We start from the raw sequence: 18497 nt of genomic DNA, 5'->3' as shown, positions 1-18497 counted from the left end.
ATCTCTTTGATCTTCGGCAAAACTAACATAAAATGCGACAAAAACAAAATAAAGTTAAATCCAAACAGCTTGCCAACATCATTTTTGCCGTTCCATGTATTCCGTTACTCCCCAAGCCTGCACAAAATTTAGTAATTTTATTCATATTTAGTTTCCTTTGTCTGTTATTAGCATATTTGGTATTGGAGTAATCCAAAAGTAGTTGAAAGTAATCAAGTTAAAGTAACCCTACCCAACCCTGTTCATACATAAAGCATACTGTAACTATAAGCCCCATGAAATTGAGACCACAATAATATTTTTGTATACCCGGTGGGCTCTTTATACACTTACAGTATATATTAGTGTAGTGATTGATCTACCGATACATTGTATGCAACTGAACCAGGTCACGGCAGTCAGAGTGAAAACACTTTTCACTAGACCAGTGATATAGATAACACATGAAAATGCTTTGATTTCATCTCATTATCCCACCATGTTTAATAAAGGTGCCAGAAACACTGATTTGTATAGTGCATGGTGTTAGGTTAAACAGTCCCTCCACTTCTTCACCTGTGCGTAAATACCGTTGTGGTTTAACATGTAGCATGTCCTGTAGTTATTTGAAATATTATGTTTTCTCCATTCTCCGACATTCACTGGTGAAGAATTTGAGAATGTTGAGAGAATGCAAAACAAAATGCACTATGCAAATCCATATTTCTGGGACCGTGAGCAAAACAGTGTGATAACGAGATAATACGTTATGCCTTTTAGTATGTCAGTTGAAACGCTGTTGTTTTAAAGATTTATGTTTTCTCACCGCCATGTGTTTAAATTCTGGTAAAAACAAAGTTTTAGGATTTTGATCAGCTATGCTTATCAGTTAATTAATCATTGCACAAGTATACCGCTTTCTAACCTAATCTATTGTTTTTCTACAGTATTCAAGGTGCACTGGATTATAACGCACACTTTAGAGTTTCTGGCCAATTTGGGGTTTTATTTGTGCCTTATAGTCCGAAAAATGTTGTGTCTCTGACTTAAAAAGAATTACCAAGTTGAAGGCTGACTGCGAAATGAGACTTAAAATGAAGTTGGTTTTTTACCACAAAGCCTTGCTTAAATACTTGGTACAGAAAAAAATCGAGAGAATAGAGAAATAGGGTGCTTAGATTAGGGTTACTCAGTGTTCATTTGACCTCTGAAAAGTGATGAGTCCCGGGGACTCACATGCTCAAAAATCTATGGGTCCCAACAGAGATCAATGGGTCCCCAAAATGTAGTGTTATCGAGGTTGGAATTGTAAATCGGTGACAAATATATAATAAAAATCTATATATTCATTCAGTTTTAATCATAAAATTATTAATTCATTTTCTGCATCAAATTATTGTTGGTAATATACCGATTAAAGGGTTTACCACAAACCTGTCTTTTTTTCATTTTCTGTTTTTATACTTCCTTTTTTTCTTAACTTCTTTATACAACATAATTATTCGTAATAAAATGCATCAAAGCAAGGGAGCCGTTTGAGAGCTGGCTCTCTTGAATGAGTTGAGCCGAAAAAGCCGGTTCTCTAAAAAGAGACGGACTTTTCACCACACACCTCGAGATCGGCGTGCAGACGAAAACTCGAACCGCGAGACCAAAAAAACATCTGCTGGATCTGCCTGACAAAAAGTTTGGAGTGCGGTAAATCTTTGTTTAAAAAAAAATGTAATCGGGTAATAATGACAATTTTGTGTCAAAAAAGTTGATTTGAGACTATGCGTCCCCAACAAAAATGATGCGTCTATAACGCAGGGACGCAGGCAAACGAGAACACTGGTTACTGTGGGAATTTGTGACCCCATTCAGTGGCTCAAATTTGATGTTGTGCACCAGGCAACCATGCAGGAGAAGAATAAGCACAGCGGTGCATTCTAGTCTTGGCACGGCTGCCACGTCCAGGGGCTCTGACAACTAATTTGCCCTAACATTTCAGAAAAAGGTCAAGGCTAGTTTATGAATAGTGATGGAGAAAGTCACGGATGCAGGTGGATGCTTTCGGACTTGAAGGTTTCCCTGTCAGGGTCCAGGTTGGACCTGCCTGCTTTGTATAACCCTACAATTCACTTCATGACCTTTTCTTAGTTCACTTGCTCTATAGGCCAAAGACGATGTGTGGTGGTTACTAACGCATTTAGCGCTGTTGACTAGGCTGGCTGGCTGTAAATGTAATAATTTCCATAGCAACCAAGGTCAGAAGACAATGAAATAGGTCTTTACCCTGTAGAAGAGAAAACAAGCATTTTTAGCATCTGCTGAACAAGTGAAGCTCATTTTTGACTACTCATCAAGAGAAGTGACAGCAAAGAGAGAAATCACATGAGGCACAGTGTGTGTTTGGGTGGGGAGCTGTGGGGGTTGCTGGGCGGTTGTGTCCGTGGGAGTAAAATAGGCAGTTCAGCATTTCATTTTCTCAGAAATGTCTGCTTTTGTTTATTGTCAACTAGCAGGGAGAGCGGAACACAAATCAGGTCGACCTTGAAATGAGCTAATGCATGAAAATTGCAAAAAACATAGCCTGGCTTGTGCATTTTTTCAGCATGGCATATGTGCACATGGCTTCTAAATAAAGACGGGGGAGTCGGTGCTATTTAACCTTTGGGATGTTTATCCCACTAAAATTGCTTTTATTAACACAGGATGAAATAATGTATTGCTTTATGATGAAAAGGGTGATTTGTTTTTTCACGCTATGAAAAAGGGGGGAACAGATGTGAGACGGTCAAATAAGGACGTCTTAGGGGGTCAGGTACATGATTGTGGCATTTCCTGCAACCTTTTGGTTCAGCAGCAAGACAGGAGGCGGAGGGACAGACGAGAGAGGATGAACCTTTTTTTATTTTTTTATTTTGCAGCCGGCACAATCTACCTCCTGTGTCAAAGTCGAAGCTTTGCAGTCGCTGGCATTTCATGGCATAATTGAATTTGGAAAAAGCTGCAGGTACACAAAAGGAATCGGCTAGCATTTGCAGAGAACGTTTTTCCTCTGTGTGCAAGAGAAAAAAAATGTCCGTCTAGTGATTGGCTGAATAACTCTCCTAAACAGATGTCCCGGGTTTAACTGTGACAGTCTAGGTTTTGAGCGTTAAAATGTGGCATTTTTTCCTTCTCCAAACAATAATCCAGAGGAGAAGTAGTTCTGGAAATAAAAAATCCGGCCTGACACAGCCCGCTGGTATTGAGGCCCAGCCCGAGTTCGACAAATTAACTTGATTTTAGGGGCCGAGACCGAAAAAATCGAAAACTGCATATTTTATATGTGAGGATGAGGGAAAAGGACAGAGAATGGATAAAGTGTGACTCTGGCCCCCGAGTGTACGTGCCGCTGATTACTTCGTCGGCACTGTCGGGCAAGGAAAGGGAACCACCGAATACATGAACCATGTGGCATGTAAGGACAGCCACATAGCAATGTTAAAACGGTGTGACGTCGGTGAAGTCTCCCACATTCCAAAAACATACATGTCAGGTTAATTGGCCGGTCCAAATGGTCCCTAGGTGTGAATGAGCGAGCGAATTGTCTGTCTCTGTGTGCCCTGTGACTGGCTGGCAACCAGTTCAGGGTGTCCCCTGCCCACTGCCTGAAGAGAGCTGGGATGGGTTCCAGAACCCCCGCGACCCTACTGAGGATAAGCGGTGCAGATAATGGGTGGATGGATGGATTTGAGCTTAAAGAAGTGCCATTTTGCTGGAACCAACATTTTCTATGACAGATTACTAAAAACAAAAGGAAAGTAAAGGTGAGGACTAAGCTTTCATTTGGTAATCTATGTGTAAATATCCCTAAAATATGATTATCCATATGCCTTTAAAGATTGGTTAAACTAGTCAAAAAATTGGGCTCGGTTTGGTGGATTCTCTTTCCAGAATAGGATTGCAACTCACAGAGCTAATCATCCAAATGTTTGCAATGTGTCAAAATATACTGAATAAAAGCAGTCAAAAATTAAACCAAAAATTATTTTAAAATACAGAATATATGTAATTGATACGTCAACCGACTTGTCCCATGCCGACTTTTTTCTTTGGAGTCAATGAAAAGTGGCATGCTGGGTGAGAATCATGCCGCCGCCATTGAGGCGGAACATGTTCACAAAGGGCAGTTTCGACAGTAGGCTGCTGATTGCAGCCTCACTTTGAGCAAACACAGAATCACACCGGCACAAACACTTTTCCTCATTTTTTTAGCCCTTGTGCGGCTTGCATTAATCAAAGCGAAGGCAGATTTGATTTAAACTATACGTGCTGATTAGGCACACGCTGTGAATGCGTTTTGCTTTGCTTTTGTATTAGTGTCCATTAGATATTGATTAATCAGTCAGTGAGAGGAAAGGAAACCAAAAGGTAGGATTGAAAGTCCTTAAGAGCCCAATAAAAGATTGATCCAAACTCCAGTGGGAACATGCAGAAGAACTAGACGTTTCTAAATTGAAGTCTAGTGCTTCAGCATTTTTATTCCTCGTATATGGTCTGATTATAGTGTTCAAGAAAAATAGTTGAAATAAAAGCCCAGCTGGGGGAATGTTGGAAGCGTTGGTTGAAATAAAATACAAAACTGGAAACGCAATTGTTTTGAGACTTAAATGGACTGAATTAATTACCTATGTATATGGTAAGGCATGGTCTGTATTTTGGAACTGAAGTGTAAGATCTCCCCCCCCAGTATTTCAGTATTGTCACATCCAGGTTGACGCTTTACTCCCCCCCAAAAAAAGAACAATAAACAAAAATATATTAAAAAAAAAAAACGACAACCAAATGATAAAGCTACAAGGGCCAAGAAGAGATCCGCCGGTTCGAGAGTGTTCTCCATTCGGGCCCCGGTGCTGTGGAATGCTCTTCCCCCTGAGATCCGATTTGCAACCTCAGTGTAAATGTTTAAATCTATGCTTAAATCACACTTCTATTCTATAGCATATGAATAACCTATATTTATGTTGCCAATATCCGTGTATTATTTGCCCTCATGTATGTTTTAGATCAGGGGATGGTGTCATGATGGTCTGTGGTCTGCAATAACCTGTCGTCTGTGCAGCCCATTGAGACCCTTTGTGATTAAGGGCTATTCAAATAAACATGACTTGACTTGACCTGACAAGTATCTGAGTCTAATCAGGAAGAATGGTTTGCTACCCGTACTATACGTTTTATGTGGGGAGCAAACCCCTAGCCCACCCCCCCAAAAAAACACCTGGAGAGGGATGGACCATGCCAGGCTGTACTTGCCCAAGACACGCCACAGGATGCGGTGCCCCGACAACCCTGAGGGTTAAGGAATTTGTTAACCGTAAAATATATGACGAGCCATTACACTGCGACCGTCCAACTTATGAAAAGTCTCCCGAATGTCTGCGGGATCAACTGTTACCATGGTACCATTTGCATTTTCTTTCCTTTGTCCAGTAAACAGGTCAATTGTTTAGGCCAAGTGCATGGAAATACATAGTTCTGATGGTGACGGATTGGTGTGATAAAGCATTAAAAATAATTCAGCAAATAAATCAAGAGCAGGCTTGTTTTCAGGACATTAAAACCAGAACTATGAGTCTGACTAAGACCTACGGTGTTTTAACAATTATTCAGAACCATTAACATTAGTGTAAGTTAAATATATTTAAATATGACAATTTTTAGGCATTTTTGTTTAACAAACGTTAGCAACTATCTACAGTTGCTTCTAAATCTGTTCAAACACAATGATCCAAAAACAAAGGGAATCTGGGTTAATACTACAGCAACATGAGCACATTTAATATCTTCATTGCTCTGGTTTTATATCATTCCCGATTCAATGCCAAAGTTTTAGGTTTTATGACGTTTCTCACGATCAAATAAGCACAAAATCAATTTCAGGATATTCCAAATAATCTTGTTTAACTACAAGCCCCACTCAATCTGTAATCCTCTACATCCAGACAAAACCAAGCATTTTCACAACAAAGAAGTGGGGGAAGGAATGACGTCAGGGCGATGATAAACTGGTTACTGTCCTTCCCTGAGGACGGGATTAGGTTGCAAGTCTGATGACTGAGACAGAAAAGATCATTAGCCTTGATTGAATTGATCAAGATCAGCTTAGCTGGGCCATAACATTCCTCAACACGACACTAAATCAGACAAGCTGACCAGAGCCGTATTTAATCTGCTGTTGTCCAATCGCACGCTAGCGTGCAGGCCGGTTCGACACGCATCCGCTCATGCTCGGTTCAATCATTCGGTGATAAGAGGGGAGGGAATTACATACAAATACCCTACCTTTTTCAGGCATTTTATAATGTATGAATCCCGATCAGGTGGTGGAAAAAAGACTAAATTCTAAATGTTGAGTCCCACGCCTCGGATAAGCAATGTTGACACTGGCGTAGCTACAAAGTTAGCGTAAAAACGTCTAACTGTAGCAAACTTTATTCACGATAATGATAGACCACATTCTAAGCTTTAAATCACAAGGGTGGGTGGATCGATCCAAATATTGATAATATCGCTACTCAGCAAGTACTTGGATCGTATCAATACTATTGTCCTGGCTCTTTCACCAATTCTTCTCAAAGCGCCGATTTTCTGCATGAATATCTACTTCTGCAACTCTAAGTATATGGCTGAGTGGGTGACAGAGCCACACTTTTAGCATCTGGCCTGCTGCTGCATCTTGCCTGCCAGATCGAAGAGCGGGCCAAATATATGTGCACCTTTTTTTCAGAAGTTAAACATGACAGAGGCAAATGGAAGGACGGCACAGTAGTTTTTTTTTTTTTTTTAACAACAGTAAACATCATTGTCCGGTGTCATTAGTGTGGTAAATTGGTTTGGCAAATTGACAAACACGTGGGAAAAGGTTGACCCTGCAACCGAAACAGGTCATCATGTTACTGTTCCTGAACAAAAACAGATCTGTTGTCACAATGGCAAAAGGGCCAAGGCCTTGTTAATGACATTGTTGATTATTTTGGTTTGAATCTTTCAACTTTTCCCGTGAAAACAGTTATTAGTAGAAATATGTCATGTTCTATAATGTTAAAGGTATTTAGGTTGCATTGTTTACACTTTTTCTGTCTTTATTTTCAACGAAAAGTAGAATTGAAATTTCGATGTTTTTATATTTGTATTTTTGTCAGATTGTTGCTTTTTTATTTGACTTTCTTGGCTTTTTTCAAAAACATTTGTATTAGAAATCCATCCATCCATCCATTATCTGCACCGCTTATCCTCAGTAGGGTCACGGGGGTGCTGGAGCCCATCCTAGCTATCTTCAGGCAGTGGGCAGGAGACACCCTGAACTGGTTGCCAGCCAGTCGCAGGGCACACAGGGACAGACAATTCGCTCGCTCATTCATACCTAGGGACAATTTGGACCGGCCAATTAACCTGACACGCATGTTTTTGGAATGTGGGAGGAAACCGGAGTGCACGGAGGAAAGACACGCAAGCATGGGGAGAACATGCAAACTCCACACAGGAGGCTTGATCCCATGAGCTCAAAACTATGCTGCACACGTGCTAACCACTGCGCCGCCGTGCTGCTCTGTATTCAAAATAGTATGTTTTTTTTTCTAATTCTGTTAACTTTCTAAGACTTGGACTTCTCATAGGTGGACATAATACAATCTTGGGTCTCAGGAGGTTCAAGTTTGAATTGTAGTTTACTTAAAAACATGAACATGTTTAGGGTCTAAAATATTTGTCCTGTGTTAACCGTACATATAAACTAACTCAAAGGTGAGGGATTATTTGCTCAATAATCATGACATTTCCAACTAAATAGTATTCGTATCTTTATCTATCGTTACTGATCTATATTAACATGTATTTACTCGGATCAGCTCGATATCAATATTCTCAGTATCGCTCACCCTTAGTCCAGGAAGTAATGGGACAAAAAAGAAAGTGGGCGTGTGTATATCTTTTTGTGAGGACACAGATGGAAGCGCACGCTGTGTTTGCCAATGAAAAAAACGGGTTCGGTGTCACAGGAGCGTCATCAATCCAGGAGGCACCGTGTACAAACACGGCCCAAAAATCACGTTCCAAAAACAACCGCCGGGCTTTTGCACCTTAAAGCCATCAATCTCACGCCACCTGGCAATGCACGGTCAGTAACTTTAATTAGCCTGGGGAGGTCAAAGGGAAAACCCTAAAAATAGAAAAGTGCGCTACCGGACTCCAATTAATGGAATCCCCTTCGTAAGTATAGATTGCTTCGTAAATAAACCTGCACATTATCATCAATTGCCAATTATATAGAATAGAATAGAATAAAATATACCTTTATTGTCATTGTTACAAAATGGGTTAACATATTGTGACAACGAAATTGGGCATAACACTCCAGTTCCACACATTCACAGTGAGGTAAAAAGCCAAGAAGATGAAGGAACAGAGAAGATAAGGTTATAAAACAAGAAGGATAAGGTTATAGTTATAATTTACATGATATTTACACAAGAAATGTCGGCATGTAGGGTTTTTCAGTTTTTTTTGTGTGGTGTCTGTTTTGAGCAGTAAACATACATAAAACATTTGCTTACTTCTCCAGTTGTACAAAGTATATGCAATGTAATCGGACTTTTTTTTCTATTGGCGTGAACAAAAATGTGTAAAAGAGTACTTACAGGGTCAAGCTACAGTACACGCTTTCTTACACAACAATTACACACAATGTTATCATTACCGGATATTGTCCCCCGTCTGCATGAGAAATCTACTGTAAACTACCGACCAGCATTCAAATAAAAAGGAAATTACTAACTTGTTTATCCATATTGAATATGGAAAAACACAAACAGTTCTGCAAAGACCAGAAATGGTATTACACAATTTGGCAAGTAATCCATCATCCACGACTCAACAGGAATCATAAGTGTGTTTAAAGGTTTGTTGGCACTTATGCACAGAAATCATATATTATTGATGTGATCGTATTGTTTAGGAGACTGTCCGTTCACTGGAAGGACAAGCGACACAAACCGATTTCCACTGCCAAGAAATGCACAATATATAGGCCAGTAAAACAGAATCAAAAGGTAAATCTTGGAAGGAGAAAAAATGAACAAGGAAAATAACTGTAGTGGCTGGGAAGTTGCCACATGTGACACAATCAATTTTGGCCCCCTGGAAGTCACCTCAAACCGCAGTCCACCATTACAATGCAAAGAGCATAAGCTATCAATCTCTATTAAGCTAGCTACTGTACCACACGCTTAAGGATGCCAGCGCTAGTCTTACCTTCGACGGCGTACTCCTCAGCTTTGGGAAGGATCCAAAAAGGGAGCAAAGAGGAGACACAAAAAGATTGACGGGTTAGTTGTATATTTCACAAAGTTATCAAAAATTAGCAGTTCAAGTAAGAAAAGTACCAAGATTAGCTTTCATTTCAGGTCAGTTGCATTTTTAAAACAAATACTGCATGCGAGCAGCTAAAATAGCTAGGCAGCTAAGATTAACTTTCATTTCCGATGTGTTACATTTTTCATTTGATTAAAAAAAAAAACTATAGGATAAGACAACAAGCTAGCTGAAATGAGTATTCATGTCAGATGAATCACCTTTTTAGTGGGGTTAAAACCAAAACAAAAACCTAGCAGCTAAAACAACGAAGGTTTGTCATAACTGAAAACAGGTTAAATGCTAATGGTTAGAATGTAGAAAACGGCTGAAATAGCCAGTCAGCCAGTTCATCATTTATTTGGGATTATTTACTGTTTTCACGAGTTTAAAATGAAGAGTTAGCCATCCAGCTAAGAAAAGTCTTCATTTCAGGGGGCTCATCTTGGGATCAAGAGAGGTTCGATTCCCAGCTCCTCCGTGTTATAGGTCGAAGTGTCCTTGGGCAAAACACTGAATCCCTAATGCCCCCAATAAGCAGGTCGGCGCCTTGCATGGCTGCATGGCCGCTATTGGTGTGTGAGTGTGTGAGTGTGAATGGGTAAGTATGAAGCACACTGTGAAGCACATTTTAAAGCGCTTTGGGAGGTCTTCATTGACTTGAAAAGCGCTGAATAAATGCAGACCATTTACCATTTACCATTTACATTTCAGAGGACTTACATGTTTCATGTGGTAAAAACAAAGAAACAACTGGTTAAAAAAACACTAGCCAGAAAAAAACCCATTTGAAATTAGTTCCGATTAGCATCTTAAACAACTCATGAGCCAAATCTAGTCCGAAATGAAAATGATTTCAAGTCTTAGAAGGGTAAAATACCTAGCCTAAATCGCCCTGCTCTCATATTTGCTTCATAGTTTAACTGTGGCTTGTGCAGTCCTTTGATACATTTTGTAATAAAGGGCTATCTTGTACAGGTAAATGAAACTTGACTTGAGTTTGAATGCAGAAATGTGCAGCTATACTAACTAGCCACCTAGCAATAGGAGCGCTAATTCAAGATAGATTACATGTTGGATGAGTTTCCAACTCAAGAGTTAGAAGCCAAACTAGCTAAAGAGCTAAATCTCTCTTTTAAGTCATGACATATGTGTCAAAGGGAACAACATGCGTAATCTATATCACTTCACGTTGGATCAAGGTAATTGGCACTCCTGGCCTCTAAACACAAGTGAGAATACTTGTATAAAACTCGCCTGAGGAGGAATATCACTGCAAAAATTCCGCTGACAGTCGGAGTTCTCTTCACCGAGCATTACCCTCATCCTGGAGGTGTATGCTATTAGAAAGGATTCAACATTGCCTGAAGCTCTGCAAGCTTTGTGCGCTTACAAACTGTGCATCTACCAAGACTGGTATCAACTAACTTAAAGTTGAGCCATTGTTTCAAAAAAAATCTAAAAAGAGATAGTCAAAGATGAACACTTCAAGAAAATCCCCTTTTTTAATAAATCGGTGTAAAAATAGAAAGACAAGTATAGAATGATCTCTACACAAGATACTGTCATAAATAGGGCAGCAGAAGATGCAGTACAGTACATGTCAAGGAAAGTTTGTGTCATTTGATTTTGTTATCAGCAAAGGCAAGAAAAAAAGACCAATTGTTATCATTTTAGACTTGTTAGGAAAGACAATTTATTTTTATCAAACATAAGCTTTGTCCTGAACTCCATCACACTGTCAAAAACTTGTTTCTGCAAAAAGTTAATCCGTGAGAGACGGCCTTTGCAGATTTCACATTAAATCTTGACGACAAAGGGAACAGAAAAGAAAAACCTGCAGCAGACAAATGGGCCTTCACAGTGAAGATTCTTTACTCCAGATAAAGAGAAAAATAAAAAAATAAACTGACTGATTTGGATCACTGCGAAAGGGAAATTCAGGATGAAAGGAACCGGGCGCCGTGTGGGGTCAAACGAAGACGATCGCGCAGGCGGTAGTATGAGATGAAGGTACTTTTTTATGTCATGGTCTACACCACGAAAATGATATGGCATATTTTTACCTGAACATTGATCGTTTCTGTGTCAAGTTCTAAGGTAAGCCTTTTGTTGTCCTACAGTAAGCTAGCAATGGAGTTGACAGTGATTGACAGGTGGCTTTCGACAGTTCCTGATCTCTAGGGAGAACTTTGTCATGTTCTGTGACCATTAGAGGTGACGGATGAAGGATAGCTTCTGTAAATGGCCCCATTGGTTCTCTCGGTTGTGTCGGTTTTTAGGCTGAAATACATTAGAGGAATACCGTAAATTCCGGACTATATCCACATACTTTCAACCCTGTGGCTTATTCAGTGATGCGGCCAATTTATGTAATTTTTCTAACGGTCGCCAACGGCGCTCGAGTACAAAAGGTAAGATTTAGACCGGTGGAATATATGCGCCGAGGAAGACTGCAACTTCACTAAAACTGGCTGCATGCGAAAGGCAACTTTTTCGCAAGTCTGCCAGTGGATCCTGACAGTGTGGGGCAGCATAAAAAAATCCACCATCACCAACGGGTTCCGAAAAGCCGGTCTGCTGCCTGACGGAGAGGAGGGCACAGAGTCCGGCTGCGGGAGCGTGGGACGACGTCTGTATGACTCCGTTTCTTTCCGACACTGAGGAAGACGACTTTAATGGCTTCAGTTCTAAGGAGGAAGAATAGGACGGTTTACCGTGATTTTTACAAGTATGGTATGTTTTTTTAACAGACCCGTTTACTGTGTTGCGAGCGTGTTGCTACCATTAACTGCCCTGTTAGGCACCGTTTGGGATGAAAGTTATATTATTATTATTAAAGCTTTGAAAACTCTCTTGGTGTACCATCTTTCTTTGTAAATATGTGTAACCATGTATAATTGTTATAATTTGCAACTGTATATTTTTGTAATGTATTTATTTGTGACACTTATTCTGATGTGTCTTGCACGGGCCAATTAAAAAGAAGGGGCGTAACAAACGCGGGGTGATGGGAAGTGGGGACCGGTAAAGATGAGTGTTTGTGGACACGGCGGACAATAGTGGATATATATTTTTCCCACCCTTACCTTTGGAAATATACACTTTTTTCCTTGGATTCCTTTCAACGGGACCCGGACTCTGCAGGGGTGCATCAAACCTTAAATACCGGTATCATTTTCCATTCAATTTGCCGGCTGTGATTTTTGGACTGTGTACTTTAAAGAAGGACGTTCAAACCAAACCAAAATTCAGTTTCAATCGCGGGACTTAAAGCCCGGTCTTTTAATGTGGGCGCATGCGGCTTATATACAAGTGCGGCTAGTGTAAGTACACAATCGGTTTTCCTCTTAAAATGTGGTGGGTGCGGCTTATAATCAAGTGCGCTCTATATTCCGGAATTTAGGGTAGTCTAAATAGGACTGTTAGTGCTTATATTTCAAACAGACTGACCAGTGGTGCGTGGACAATAAAAAAAGAAAATAAACAAAAGACAAGAACAAGCACAGAAAACCAAATAAATGCCAAAGAACGGGTGTCAGGAGATTGGTGGCAGGCAACAGGCTGATAACAGACAGTGCGGCGAGCAGCGATGTGCAAAAAGATCAAACTGGATTTAATAAAATGTTGAAAGAAGTATTCTCCGATGATAAAATGAAGGCATCATTTCCACTGAATGAATTCCCCCTCAGGTGGGGAACTGCCGGCCAGGTGGCAGTGAATGAATGTGGGTGTATGTGTGGATAGTGAAAGATTTAGATTTTTTTAAGAATAGCTAACCTTGACATCAAAGTGCATGTTCTGTCCCTGATTGTTTTGAAACTAGAATGAACCCGATGGGGCCAAAGGTAATCATCTTTAAATTGATTCCAATTCCTGATAATCCTTTGCTTTTCCCTCCGTTGACATTTGCTGAGCTTAGTTACAATCAGATTTAAGATACTAAATTAATTCTCCTTGTTATACATTTTAATAAAAGCTATCTCAACTGAGCTCTTTTTCAAGTGACCTGCAATTGAAATTTGACCGAAATAGGGATCATGTTATTTTGTCCTTTTCCTCTCAAATCCTCTCTGAGATCTTCCACCTAATACATTTGTCCAAATGTCTGTCAGTGAACAACATGGTTGGTTAGTACCAGAATACATGTAACAGTGTTACGTAATTATGGTATAAAAAAAAGATATTGTATTCCGTTACAGTAACAGAAAAAAAGATGTACCGTATTTTCCGCACTATAGGGCGCACCGGGTTATAGGGCGCACCCCCAAAAAATAGTTTTTGGTCCTATATCTTCCATACATAGAGTGCACCGGATTATAAGGGGCTACAATGGGAACGTCGACACAACAGTCAGATAGTTCAGTCAAACTTATTACCCCCTTAACATTCCGAAAGCTTGCAAAGAAGCAAATACGTGTCGTAGACACGTGCGGATGCGGTGTCCGTACGATGTCACTCAAATGCTTCATTCCAAATATCATTCTGAAGGTTTAAAGTCTTGGGATTCAAGAAATGCCAACCATTCCTTAGTTTCTATTTTCTTTTTCGCTCGCAACTTTACTGTGCTTATGACAATAAACACTTGGAATTGAGTTTAATTTAAGAAAAGACCCATCACACAAACATCGAGATCACTCTGAAACAAGATACTGGGAAAATATATAGCCGGAGTAGCTCACCGAAGTCGTTGCGTTCAATAATAATGTGCAACCATGGTCCTTTTATATCCGTGAGTGTAGTAAATCCAGGAGAGTAAAATACTTACAAATACAGAATGGTAAAACATGTTTCCTCTATGCCGTAGTTCTACCCAACATGCCATTCACATTCATCTTTTTCGACCAATTGCAGGCTTTGTTTTGTCCCTTTAGCCTATGCGAGCCTGTAAACGATAAAAAGGATCCGCCCCCTTTACCTCTGAATAACTTTAGCCAATAGTGATCGATTCAACTGATGATTGACACATCTTTTTCAGCCAATTGCAGGGTTTGTTTTGCCCCTTTAGCCTATGCAAGCCTGTAAATGATAAAAAGGATCCGCCCCCTTTACCTCTGAATAACTTTAGCCATTAGTGATCGATTCAAATGATGATTGACACATTGGTTAGCCAATGAAACGCTGGTATATAAATCCCAGCATACAACGCGGACTACTCCGCGTTCGGGGGAGAATCTAGTCGGCGGCTGCTTGCATTAGTTGCAAGGCTTTGCGACTTAATATTGATCCATATATAAGGCGCACTGTATTATAAGGCGCATGGTCAGCTTTTGAAAAAAAATAAGACTTTTAGGTGCGCCTTATAGTGCGGAAAATACGGTAATTAAATTAGAGGTAACTTTAGTAAAAATAAAATTTACTATGCAGGATTACAGTTAAATTTGTGAGTATTTATAAACATGTTCATATTGCGCTGACCATCATCAGTTTAATCACAGACACAATAAAGAGAGAGATGAAGCCTAAACACACTGTTGCACAGATTGTACTGATTACAGGTTTGTCACATTGCGTTGTAGGTAAAATTACTTTTATTGTTGTCTATATTGCATTTCTCCTCAAATGGAGCAGCCATTTTGTTGAATTGGCGAGAATCTGCAGTTTCCTGAGGACAGCTCAGTTGCACACAAGTGTGTTTAGGTACAATGAATGAATATGATTGTCTTCTGTTTGTATTTTAGAGTTAATTGGTGTTCAAAATCACTATATGATCGCTTTATTGTTATATTGTGAGAATGTTTTACTTAGACTATGGAAGGGAAATTATAGACTAAATATACCGTTAATACTCTTATACTTTTTTATGCTATTATACTCTTATGCGTTTATTTACCCTTATACTCTTATATTTTTATACCCGTATATCTTTATACTAAAATAAGTGTGTGGTTTTACGAATTTGGATTGTTCTCAGAGGCACGCACCTTCAAGGTCAAAATAATAAGTTCCCAGACATCAACAAGGTGTTTTTCATTGAAAAGCTAAGACTTGAAAGGCCACTAACAGTTTCCCAGGGTACCCTGCATGCTAGCTTATCCTTTAAAAATAACTTTCTGCTTATCACACAATGAATTACAGTGGTGTCCAAAACTCCTCATGCTAGCCTATCACATAAATCATTTTGCTAATCTAACTCCAAGGAACCAAAGAAATATAGGAGTATAAGGGTAGACAAAGGAAGACTATCATTGCTAACTATGTATCTGGGTTAAAGGGTGCAACCTTCGATGTATATTATTATGTTAGCTTGCGCCCTAGTGCAAGAGTGTACTGTATTAATTCAATGTTTATTGATAGGTTAGAGTCCCCTCTATTGGCCAGCAGTGTATATCACACCATGTAACCAAAGAAATTGTCCTATCAGAATGCCTTTTACAAGCACATGGTTTATTTTATCCTCCAACCGGATGTGTTGTTTCATTCTTGTGTTTTCAAATAAATTAGCCTCTAGCCATAGGCGGAGCGTGATTTTTTTCCTGAGCTGATTCTGGAAGCACGTGCTTCCGGTGGAAGGGCTATAAAAAAACCTAAATGTACAACTCAGAGTGTGTTATTTTCTTCATTCTGATACAATATCAAGTTTTAACCTTGACAGAGTACTTAACTGCAATATTGAGGTTTGGCATGCCTATTTGAAACAAATAAAACTTGAACATCATACATCCCAGAGTTTTTGGGGAATGTATAAAGTAACACTTGGTGTGTTTAATACAATATTTGGTTGCTAATACGAGAGCAAAAGAAAAAATGAGCATACCTTGTGTGTCATGTGAAAGGGAATGCTTTAATTTTGCTTGAAAAGTATATTCCATAGTTAAAGGTAAAGCAATTTTGTAGGTTTAAAAGCAACTACCGGTACCTGATCTGTGATCCCTCAAGTTCTTTTTTCAAGGTTACAATGTTAATTTGTCTTAGAGAAAAAAATGGTTTTATTTATACTATGTTAATTTTGTGTTTTATTATAGTATTAGGTATTAGATTGATCCAAAAGTAATTGAAACTTATCAAATCATATTACTGCAAGTTTATAGGACCCAGAATATGTTCCTCATTGTATGTTTCTAAAAGGTAACTAATAACTGTATAATATTACATTTTTAAAGTAACCCTCTGAACCCTGGTGGACAAAAAGTTTGGAACATGGATTTTCTTGCTTATAACTCAAATACTTAACCCCTCAGAAGTCGCCTGAATTGTTTGCAATATCATGCCTGCAGAAGAGTGTACCATGAACATCTTAGTTGGAAAATAGCTGAGAAAATGTAATGAAGCCTTACCTGGTCCCTGGTAAAATTGTATCACAATCTTAAATACTAGACCTTGTATTTTTCATATATTTCCAAAAGGTATGTTATGGGAGTTTCTAGACCCATTTACAGCTCTAAGACCTCTGCAAAGTATTTGACTTTGGCCATTTGTTAGACATTGTGAAATAGTTGTACATATTTGAATTATCTTTCCAGATTTAAATCAGTGATTGTCCACACTTGAAAACACTTTATGCAATTGCAGACATTTATGTCAGGATATTCATTGGCTAAGTAATCTGTCAATCATCATTTGAATCGGTCACTACTGGCTAAAGATTTTTATAAGTAGGTCATGTCTATTTTCTTAAATACAGGCCCTCATAGGCTAACGGCAGGCTAAGAGCCGTGAAAAAAAGGCTTGCAATTGGTCTGGAATGGAGTCAGATAAAATGTCAGAAGCTAACAGGAATATAGAAAAGGATTTTACAAATTGTTTACTTTTGAAAGGAAATAATGGAGCGAATCGGGCAGTTTTCAACAAGAATCGTCAAATGATGCAGGAATGTTTTAAGGCGGATTTTTAGTTTTTCTTTAACCTGTCGGCACTGGCATCTGTTTTGAGGTAAATATTTTACACAGTTAGATTCACTGGACTCTCGTGAATGTAACCAGACTATGTTTATGAAGAATTGTTTCATAGGTGAAATACTACAGCACTTTTTGGGTGAGTTAGACCAGCTTTATACTTTCTGGGTATCTTGTTTCTGACTGATTGTGATGTTTCTGTTATGAGTACATTTTGAAATGGAATTCCAAGAGTAAGCTTCTCAATAACATGTGGCATGACATTTCAGGAACTGGTGACATCGCAAAGTGTCATATTTGCTTCTCAAGAGTCTGAGAGACAGAATATTAAGGGGTTAAGGACATACAAGTGCAGCTCACTTGTGCTGACGTTACAACTAATAAAGATTACAATATTTGTGCATAAGAGATGAAAAGAGGAACGTAAAGAAATGGCAGTCCGGCAGTTTAACTATGATAGTGGTGCATTGCTTCGGAAATGTGGCACCTGCCGGTTACGGTGTGTCCCATCTTTGCAGAATCTGGGTGGAAGACAGTTGAGATGTGAGTATGATCATTGAAAGTTTGAGGCAAGAGCATGAGAAATGTAAAGAATCTGCAGCCTGTCACATTACTTTGGCCTGGCTACTGCTTAATGGCCCGGCACAGCCGACAAACAGGGACATCCAGATATTTCAAGGGCGCCATAATGGAGTTTCAGGCCACCGCAAGCCTGTTCCTTGTCATTAGAGCTGCGACACACAGCCCAAGGTCAGGGGTAACAGTTTGATGTCCACACACAAAAAAAGAAAAACATGTCATTTTTAGCATCTGTCAAAATGCTAATGAGGCACTTTTACATGTGGTCCCATTTGCTTAATGCGTTCCTGGTAAACAACCAACCTTCCACTGTTGCTTCAAGGAAGCATGTTCTGGTGACCTCCAAGAAAGGCTCTCTAATGATCCTTTGCAAGTCCGCTAATGATAATGTTAATAAAAGCAACTATTTTTTTGATTTTAGTCAAGATGGATTCAACAGATCACCAAAAGAAAGTCACATCCTTTAGCAAAAAGCTTTTTGTTCAAACAAGCATTCCTTCAACATCATGGGCACCAGGTAGCTCCATTACATCACCTGTGTAGCCTGTGGACTGATTTGAAAGTAGTGATGGGTCATTGTGATTTTCCAAGGAAAGTAGATTTCTGACCGGCATGAGAAATTATTGATCCCATCAATGTATTTAATAACACCATCAATTATTCCAAAATATTTTTTTTAAGTCACTCACTGTTTTTCAACGTGGCAGCTGTTCTTCGTGGTTGACCGTC

General features: G+C 39.3%; 1 protein-coding gene across 7 annotated transcripts in view; it reads right to left on the bottom strand.

The window, feature by feature from the left end:
• Positions 1–18497, bottom strand: part of nrxn2b (neurexin 2b) — a 631720-nt gene that overhangs the window by 484534 nt on the left and 128689 nt on the right. For 6 of the 7 annotated variants that reach the window (XM_088347971.1, XM_088347972.1, XM_088347965.1 and 3 more), the window contains exon 3: positions 9256–9276. The exons of the other annotated variant lie outside the window; for it this stretch is intronic. In XM_088347971.1, the coding sequence (XP_088204097.1) occupies positions 9256–9276 (21 nt within the window). The remainder of the gene's footprint in view (positions 1–9255; positions 9277–18497) is intronic. 7 annotated transcript variants of the gene reach the window in all.

Source organism: Urocampus carinirostris, chromosome 11 (assembly GCF_059441175.1).
Source record: "Urocampus carinirostris isolate Australia breed hairy pipefish chromosome 11, RoL_Ucar_1.0, whole genome shotgun sequence".
Lineage (NCBI taxonomy): Eukaryota > Metazoa > Chordata > Actinopteri > Syngnathiformes > Syngnathidae > Urocampus > Urocampus carinirostris.
The sequence above is the reverse complement of the archived record's forward strand: the minus strand, read 5'-3'. Positions and strand labels throughout refer to the sequence as shown.